Genomic DNA, 9,215 nt, shown 5'->3' with positions numbered 1-9,215 from the left:
ATCATCAATATTCATCTATCTCCTGTATGGCTACAATGAAATTTGTCACTCCTGGTGGTGAGCATCATGAGGTTATCGATGGAAAAGGATTGATGATGATGACAACGACGATTGTCCCTCCCTGGAGCCCAAAACAGGCTCCAAATCTGGCCTCTCGATGAAGAACGGGAGGTCGCGGTGGCTCTATAGATTAAATTGCACTAAAACTTCTTTTTGAATTTTCTCCGGATGATGGTACTTATGGAGTTGGAATCACGTCAAACAAATCTGTGAGGTGCCCATAAGGGCAGGGGCATGCCCTGTCCGCTTGTGGACGACCTCTTGTCTCCCTCAAACAGATCTTTGTTCGTGTATTTTTTATTTATTCAATAAAAAAACCTTTCCATGTTTTGTCGAAATTCAAGAACTTTTATTTATGCACGAAACAACACAATGATAGTTCCACTGAAAACATCGTTAGTCCGGGTTGGTTTCATTTAAATCATGCAAATTATATTCCAAAAAAAGAGGAAGAGTGATTGGAAAAGTAGATACGTTTGAGATGTATGAATTCCCCCAAGATTAACTCATTGCTTTTCCTCAAGCAATTCAGTTGTAAACTCAAAGTGATAAAGAAAAAACTTCTACAAACTCTTTCGTTTATGTTGTCGTATATAAGCTTAACTAGTAACCATGTTTTCAACAAAGATCATGAAGTCAACACATCAATTATAACACACAAAACTCACATTTACTGATATCATTAGCTTAATCAACTAGCGAGCAATAATACTATATCTCAAATACCAACACTTCGTGAAAACAATTGTGATATAATATGATAGAATGGCATCTTGCTAGCCTCTGGGACCACAAAACATACATGCAGGGCACCTCCAAAGTGCAATCAACGACTAAACATTGCAATTCAGGGTAGAAGAGACCCAATCATGGGCACATCCAACATTAACTAGACCCGACACATAAAAATTACAATAGCGCTCTCAAAATTACTGCTTGAATGAGAAGGTGGTGACTCAACAATAAAAGTAAAGGAATGACCCTTCATAGAGGGAAGGAGGGATTAGCAAATTAAAGGTGCTAGAGCTCAAGGTTTAAAACAAAGATGAATATATTTGGGTGGTGATCCTTTCTTGTCAATGTCACGACAAGGGATTTCAATATCTTCCATACTAAACACATTAATGGGGGTTCCCAAGTAGGAATTAAAATTTTACTCCCCTTTCCATCATACAAACACTTTAATGGCTAGTTGAATTCACGGGTGCCCTCCAAACAATCAATTTTCTAGGGGTTGTTGTTGTTAATTTTTGTATTATGCGGGACTAGCCATTCTTTTTACTAGCGTGCCTCAAAGTTGACGATCGAATAAATTCTTGTCGTGAGTTAAACACACTTAGCATGGAAGATATTGACCACCCTGTTCGCTCCATGGGCGATAAGAGCACACAAAACAAATGTTTATTTGAATGTTTAAGAGTTGGCTCGTGCAAATTTACTTGGAACGACAATGTAATATCATATATAGGTGGATATGGTGGACTCTTTCGGAACAACTTTGTTTTAAGGATTTGGATGCACAAGCAGTATTCTTGCTTAGTATAGGCAAAGGCTAGCAAATAGGTTGAGAAGCGAGCAACTAGAGAGTGACAACTGTCATAGTAATGCGTTGAGAATAATTAACATTGAGCGCGAGCATCATTAGGGTATGAACACCCTGAACATAAATATGATAGAGGCTATATTGGATTGAAATATATTACATACCTTTAACATGCGCCAAGTCAAGACGCTTGAATTCTTCAGAGGAGGATGCCATTCTTCAAATAAGTTGTCTTTCATGCATGTAATTAAAATTGCACTAAATATATATATGATCTTTTTATTGGAATGGAACTATGCTTGTATGAAGTTATATGATGGTAGAGTAATAGTAGCGATAGACTACTCAATAAAGGCCACTATCCTAAGGGGCAATACAAAGTGATATTCATTTTCATTAAGAGTTTGCCCATCCAATTCAAAATCAGTTGACAACATCTGCTTCTTTCTTAGAAGGACATATATTTTATCTTTTCTATTAAATTATTGACTTATCTATGCATGATTCAAAATATTTTCCTTTATTCAAACCTCAAATGGAAAATACTATGTGGCGGGGAAATATCCATGCACATATATCGAGTTGAAGATATATGATCATGAGTTATTATTGTTGACAATTACCCGTGAGATAAATAAGTTGGGAGGCGAAAAACATTAAGCCCCCATATTTCTCCGTATCTAATTGAAATGGTTTGCTCTAAAAATATGATTTTGGTACCAGCAATCATTAGAAAACAATATGATGGTTGAGTATGTGAAGTTTGCAAAATAAAAGCTCTTACATAGACTTCTGGAAAATAAGGTGAAATGCAATTGCTTGATGACTAAGAACATGGTATGTTGGGTTTCAAGAATGTTCACGATCTATACTTTAACATGTGAATATTTTGTTACTTGATTATGAAGAGTTTTATGAATAATAGTCGTTGTTCTTTCTGAACCGGACAAGCCCCTTTCCATTACCAACATAACGCAAATACAGAGTTCAGCAAAAGGAAAAAAAACAGAAAGGGGTGTGAGTTCAAAGCATTTTTGGGAAACCCACCACATGCACTCGTCATCGAGCAGCCTACCGCAGGGTGAAAACCCAAAAACACCGTAGAAACGCAACCGACGATCTAGAGCCAAAGTTCAAACGACAGGACACAAGTCTGAAAAGAAAGCTAGGATACAGTCAGATTCACTCAGGAATCGACTAATCGCCCATGCACGGGAGTTCTAAAAACACGTGACAGCAAAGGCTAAAACCTGCAGTATCACCACCATCACTGGGCACCTTCTGGAGCAGCACAAATCCGCATCATGCTCATTGCATTGTTCTTCAGCATGTTAGCACCTCGCTCCATTGCTTCCTGATCCTCCCCCGTTAGCACTCCTTCCCAGCATGTAAGGAAACCACAAGCAGTATAAACTACATCGAAGGGTGATCTCAGTTTTTATTCTCAAAGGTAGCACGGTTACGACAATTCCACAACGCCCAGCACACTGCAGCTAGACCAAAGGTAAAGAACCTAGCTCCATTAGGAAGAAACATAAAGCACCACAAAAAGAATTGCCATATATTGTTAGGGCCCAGGCTAGAGCCAAGCGTGCAACCAATAGTTCTCCAGACCACTCTAGCAACTCGGCAAGTAAAGCATAAGTGTTGTGAAGTTTCCCTCTCTTTACAGAACGAGCAACTAGGATTACCTCCCCATTTCTTCCTTTTCGTCACATCACGAGTGAGAATAGCATCCTGAAACAATTGCCAAATAAAAATATGGATCTTAAGAGGGATTTTAGCTCTTGAGATCCATCTATAATCAGAGCCAGCAATGTTTCTTTCTAGGTAATCATAAACAGATTTAGTAGAGAACTTTTTCCCACTCCCGAGCATCCAGATAATCTAGTCTGGAGCCTCAAAAGTGGTCCAACTTTCAACAATTTTCTTAAGATCTTCCCATTGACAAAACAGGGAATGGTTCATCTGCCTCGTGAAGAAATCATTCTCCACCCCAGTTTGAATCTCCCCACAGTTATATTCTGGTGGTTACAAATGTAAAATAGATTAGCATAAGTGTTTTTCAGCGGCGGGTTACCGCAAATGGGGTTATACCAAAGTCTCGCAATGTTGCCAGAACTTAACACAACTTCTCTGCTAGCCATGTAGTAAGGTTTCACCTTCATAATGGCCTTCGAGATCAGAGAATCCGCAAATTTTCTCATCACCGAAGCCACATCATCCTTTTTAAGGTACTTAGCTTTAATCACGTGTTGCCATAACCCATTCTGGGTTTCTAGTTTCCACCACCATTTAGTAAGAAGACTAATATTTTGTTTGTGGAGATCTTTCACTCCCAGACCCCCCCCCCTTTCTCTTAGATTTGCAGATACGTTCCCTTTCACCAAACGATACCTTTTATTCCCCTCATACTCGCGCTAGAAGAATTTTTTTCCGGTGCTTATCCAATTTATATATTACCATCTTAGGAAGCAAGAACATCGACATGTAATAATATACAATAGTGGTAAGGGAGGAATTCATCAAGGTTAACCTCCCCCCCCCCCCGAGGATGCCGCATTTCCTATCCAAGTCTCACAACATTTTAGAAACTTCTCATCCACAAAGGACCAATCCAGATTTCTGAGATTGGTATAGCTGACCAGCACCCCCAGATATTTCATAGGAAAATGTCCAATCTGGCAGCTAAAGAAGTCATCATATCTTTTCAAGATGTCATCCTCACCCCCCACACATAGGATTTCGCTCTTATCAAAATTTATCTTGAGTCCAGAGATTGGCTCAAACATATAAAGGAGGAGTTTCATATTAATAGCCGCATCATAATCATGCTCAAAGAAAATGACATTGTCATCTGCATAATGAAGGATCGCTGCACCCCCCCTCAATCACGTCAGGAGCAAGGCCAGTTAGGAGACATTCCTTTTGAGCATTTAAAACCATCCTAGAGAGTGATTCAACCACAAGATTAAACAAAAACGGAGAGAAGGGGTCTCCCTGGCGCACCCCTTTGTGACTCTGAAAGTATGGGTCTTTTTCATTATTAAGTTTGATACTCATCATGCCATTATAGAGAATCTTCTTCACCCAACCACAACAAGTATCACCAAAACCTCGGTTTCGATGACTTCCAAAAGGAAATCCTAGTTGATTTTATCATAAGCTTTTTCAAAGTCCAGCTTTAAAACTATACCAACTTTCTTTCTACGTTGCGTGTGGTGGAGAACTTCAGGTAGAGTAAGAATGCCATCCATCATGTTCCTACGTTTAGTATATGCATTTTGATGTCTACTAGTCAGGATATCAGAGTATATAGCGACTCTGTCATTCAGAACCTTAGTTATCAGCTTATAAGGGAACCACAACAAAAAAATGGGTCTATATTGTTGTATCTTTTTTGGTCCATTCAGCTTAGGAAGCAAAGTGATAACCCCATAGTTCAGTCGTGCCACATCCAAAGAGTTATTGTGAAAAGCTTCAAACAACTTGATCATGTCATTCTTGACAAAGTCCCAGCAATGTTTATAAAACTCAGCTGGTATATTATCAGGGCCATGTGCTCTATCACTATCCATAGAGAACAAGGGTTTCTTCACTTCCTCCTCAGTGAATTTACTAGTGAGAAGATTATTATCCTCAACACTAAGCTTTTCCTCTGTAGACCAAGTGTCAGAGGATAGGTGAAACATGTCCCCCCTAGCTGGGCCGAACAGTTCTTTGTAGTATTCATTAGCATGTGCCATAAGGTTTGAGGTTCCCTCAATCAAGACATCCCCGTTAGTGAATGAGTGAATAATATTCTTCCTTTTTCTCCCATTAGCAGCCCTATGGAAAAAAAGCAGTGTTCTGGTCTCCTTTAAGCAACCAACATTCGTTAGATTGTTGGAGCGAGAACAATTCTTCTTTGGCTAGGATCTCACTGAACTCAGCATACAGCAAAGTTCTTTTTTCATAAATCTCAGGGTCTAAAGGGCCAGCTTCTTCCATACTCTCAATCTCCTCTAACTCCCTCTTAATGTCAGCTTTCCTTTTTCTATCATGATCAAACACATTAGACCCCCATCCTTTAAAATATTTCTTAATACGTTTCAGCTAGATATTAAGGTTATCAATAGGATCATCCGCCCCAGTAGGTTGTTCCCAAATACTCTTAGCTTTAGGATAAAACTCATCATTCTTTAACCAGGAGAGCTCAAACCTAAATTTACGAGCCCTAGGAGACCCCCGCTTAATAGGATCCGAGGATAAAATTAAAGGATTATGATCAGATACATCCCTAACAAGCTTACGAACTGATACCAAAGGATATAAGTTCTCCCAATTGAAACTCATAAGCACCTTGTCCAGCTTCTCTAGAGTAGGATGATTATGCTTATTAGTCCATGTATATTTACCACCTCCCATGTGAATCTCCCTAAGACTCAAGGAGTTAATGACCATATTGAACTTGTCCGTCAACTTCGAGTTACCAGGAATCCTATTTTTTTCATCCATCCCCCGAATGATATTAAAGTCATCCCTATGATGTAAGGAATAACAAGACTGCTACAGGTACTAAGCATCTCATCTAGGAACTCATCCTTCAGATCATCATGAGCTGCTCCGTAAACCACAATCAGAGCCCACACACACTTCTTTTTCACATCAAATATTGTGGCTTGAATAAGGAAATTCCCTATCACCCAAGAAACCATCTCAAGACTCCCTTTTCTAATACCACATAGTATACCACCAGATCTACCCATAGAAGGTAAATGATTCCAAGTGAAGTTATCAAAGGGGTCCACTTTGTTCAAGAGTTTTGGAGTAAACTCTTTCTTTTTAGTTTCCTGAATGCCTATGAGATCAAGGGAATGATCTTTTTAGTTTCCCCTTCTACCCGCTCCCCTACAATTCCAGCAGACCCCATTCATTTTATAACTTGGGGTTTTTTCTTTTCCTTGGCAACCCTACTAGGAAGCACAGTATGGGTACCCTCACCTTTTTTCAAGGAGACCTCATTTTTTTTACTCCGGGTCACTGGTCGAGCTATCACCATAGAATTTTTCCCTTTGTTCTAATTTCTAGATTTAAGCACCGTAAATTCCTCCTCTTGAACATTATTTTCTTCACTCCAATTTAAATCCAAAGGAGTCGGCTCTCCATTAGCATTTATCAGAATCATGTTACCCATACCCCCCTCATCATCGACTATATCAACTTTTTCATCTTTGGAGTTATTGTTCCTAAATTTCTCTAACTCCCTAATCACATCAATATTAGCAAAATCAGCATCAGGTATGTGAACCCCCATTTTAACCGCAACTAATATCATCTCAGGATTAGATAAAGCATCCAAAGAATTGGGGATGTGGGTAGTACCTTCAGTGTCTCTTTTTTAGCAGCAGCTACAGCTTTCTCCTGAATATTCTCCATCTTGCTCTGCACATTACGAAGGTTGGATCACAGGTTTTCTTCAGTAGCCAAGGGAGGAGTAGGAATCACCTCAGTGCCCAAAGATGAATCAAAGGATTCCACTCTGTAAATAGTAGTTCTAGTTTCAGCCTCCCCCCGAGAAGCACCAATCATCACACCCTGAGGAGATGTTCTCACCACATCAACAAAAGATTTTTTGTTACTACCAGGGGACATGCTCTTATCAATCTTATTATTCAACTTTTCAAGACTTACTTGTTTTTCCTCTTCCATGTAATCCAGAGCCATGGAATCAATCAACAGAGAAGTATGTAAGGAAACATCTGATTCCATGCTCTCTTGGGATTCTTGCATGTGATCTTGCTTCCCCCAGTCTAAGTGGTAGAAGGAAATTTCTCCCCAAGCCCACTAGATGCTCCATCTAGCTTAGGTTTCTTGCTCATATCATTATCATTTTCATGAATCTTTTTCTTATCTTTGCTCATCACATTATTATTATTATTGTACTCTTCTCTATTATGATTCCTCACCAGCACCTGATCCACCTCATAGTAGAAGTCATAGAAGTGCCCACCCAAAACAGATTCGGCACCTGAAGGATTATCATCTATATTTCTACATCCAATCTTCACCCTACCAGAAGCTCTGCGATGTGGGGTAGCTCAATTTCCAAAGGAACTCCAACCAAGGAAGCAACATAGGCCAGGTTCCTTTCACTTCTTTTATCAAGGGGGAGATTGCTAATTTTTATCCAAGCAACCTCCATCACCCTCTTGGATCCAACAGCCGAAGACCATTTAGATACACTAATCACATCCCCACTGGTTTTAAGGATGATTCTCCGCACATAGAAAATCGGTGCAACAACACGAGGATTAGGAAACCTCGCCACAAACACCCAGGACCAATAGCATGTGCCGAGCACCGCCAACCTGTCGCCCGGTAATCATTCAGTTCCAGTTCCATCTGCCATGTGGATGTCTCCCCCTCCACAATGGTAACCACGATGTTGTTAGATCTTTCCTTAATTTGATTAGCAGTACATGAGTCATGGATAAAATAGAAACCCTGCCTCTTAGACTGAAAAGCACACATAGTTGCAACACACTCCCGCGGAAGAAATTCACGGCAAACAGAGGCAAGATGACCCAATTTACTACATCTATCACGATATGCTTGTGGGCAACAGGTAGGAGCATGCTCATGAGATTTGCAGATAAGGCAGGGCTCGAGTTTATTGGTAGGGTTCACCTGATTATTCTGCTTCCCCAGGGTGCGTCGAGGAGGAGGGGAGATCTGGCTGCCGATTCCATCGCCAGCAGACTCAGAAGAGCCTTGGCTCTTAGGAATCCAGACCCCTCCCTCCGTGGCCTGCTTCCCCATCGCACTCGCATCCCATCGAGAGGTGTCGTCACATCCAGAGGCAACATTGGGCGCGAACGAGTTGTTGTGGTCGTCGTCCCTCTTCCAGGAGAGCTTGCTCCGATCTCCTCCGTGGTCGCCGCCTCGCCCTAGCACACGGCCAGGACCGCGAGCACCACGTTCAGGTTCCTCCCGTCGCTCTCCCCGGAAGCCGCTCCATCCGTCCCCCATCGTAGGAGGAGAGGTTGTCACCACCGTGAAGGATCTCTGGTTGCCACCAACTTTCCCTCTCCACCAGCCAAAGGACTCAGGGATACGAGATCTAGGGTTTTGTTTTTCTTCCATCCGGAAGTGGGAGAAAGCCTCCTCCAGGTCAAGTCTCTCGGGAGGGGATGAGGGTCTTATACGAGAGCTGCGAAGGGAATGAAGGCTCGGATTCACCCCCACGTGTCGTCCATCCGTCATTGCCGCGCGTGCGGTGGTGGGTCCCACCTCGGTACACCATGGGGCACCTCGATCACCACCTCGCACCTCGCTCGTCTCTACCCCACCAACATCATCATCCAAGCTCGCCGAAGCAAAGCTCACCACCGGCAACCGATCTTCAATCCTCGCGAAATGACAGGGGAAAGCCACAATATCACCGATGTCTAGGGTTTCCGCGGCACGGAGACAGTGGGCATCGATCGCCGCCCCTGCTCGTCCAACAGAACCAACTGGAGAGCGTCACGGCACAGGAGCAGCACGCCGTCGACGAACCTTAGCCGTCGCGCCCCGATATCGTCCGGGAGGGATACTCGCCGTCGCGTGTCGCCCGAATTGCCAGAGTCGT

At 42.0% G+C, this 9,215-nt stretch overlaps 1 protein-coding gene across 4 annotated transcripts; it reads right to left on the bottom strand.

Moving 5' to 3' along the window:
- Positions 1 to 2,597: 2,597 nt before the first annotated feature.
- On the bottom strand, positions 2,598 to 8,740 carry LOC123413571. Of its 4 annotated transcripts, XM_045106504.1 has the most exons (4): positions 7,277 to 8,740; positions 7,091 to 7,180; positions 6,968 to 7,027; positions 2,598 to 3,340 (listed from the first exon to the last, which is right to left on the bottom strand). In XM_045106504.1, the coding sequence occupies exons 1-4, from the start codon at positions 7,373 to 7,375 to the stop codon at positions 3,035 to 3,037; spliced, it is 555 nt and encodes a 184-aa protein (XP_044962439.1). In that variant the 5' UTR covers positions 7,376 to 8,740; the 3' UTR covers positions 2,598 to 3,034. The 4 variants fall into 4 exon arrangements, with proteins under 4 accessions (XP_044962439.1, XP_044962438.1, XP_044962440.1 ...); XM_045106503.1 differs by having other exon boundaries at positions 7,091 to 8,740; XM_045106505.1 differs by having other exon boundaries at positions 2,598 to 3,016; positions 7,091 to 8,740.
- Positions 8,741 to 9,215: the final 475 nt, after the last annotated feature.

The sequence above is a fragment of the Hordeum vulgare genome, chromosome 7H (genome assembly GCF_904849725.1).
Source record: "Hordeum vulgare subsp. vulgare chromosome 7H, MorexV3_pseudomolecules_assembly, whole genome shotgun sequence".
NCBI lineage: Eukaryota > Viridiplantae > Streptophyta > Magnoliopsida > Poales > Poaceae > Hordeum > Hordeum vulgare.
Note: the sequence above shows the minus strand (reverse complement) of the source record. Positions and strands in the feature narration are given on the sequence as shown.

Excerpts from the sequence above, each read along its gene's own strand:
- LOC123413571 (XM_045106503.1), bottom strand. The coding sequence starts at position 7,375 with ATGCAAGAATCCCAAGAGAGCATGGAATCAGATGTTTCCTTACATACT. Across the intron at positions 7,028-7,090 it reads ATTCATCTTTGGGCACTGAG|AGCAAGATGGAGAATATTCA; the intron begins GTGATTCCTACT and ends CGTAATGTGCAG. Across the intron at positions 3,341-6,967 it reads CTAAAAAAGAGACACTGAAG|GATGCTATTCTCACTCGTGA; the intron begins GTACTACCCACA and ends CAATTGTTTCAG.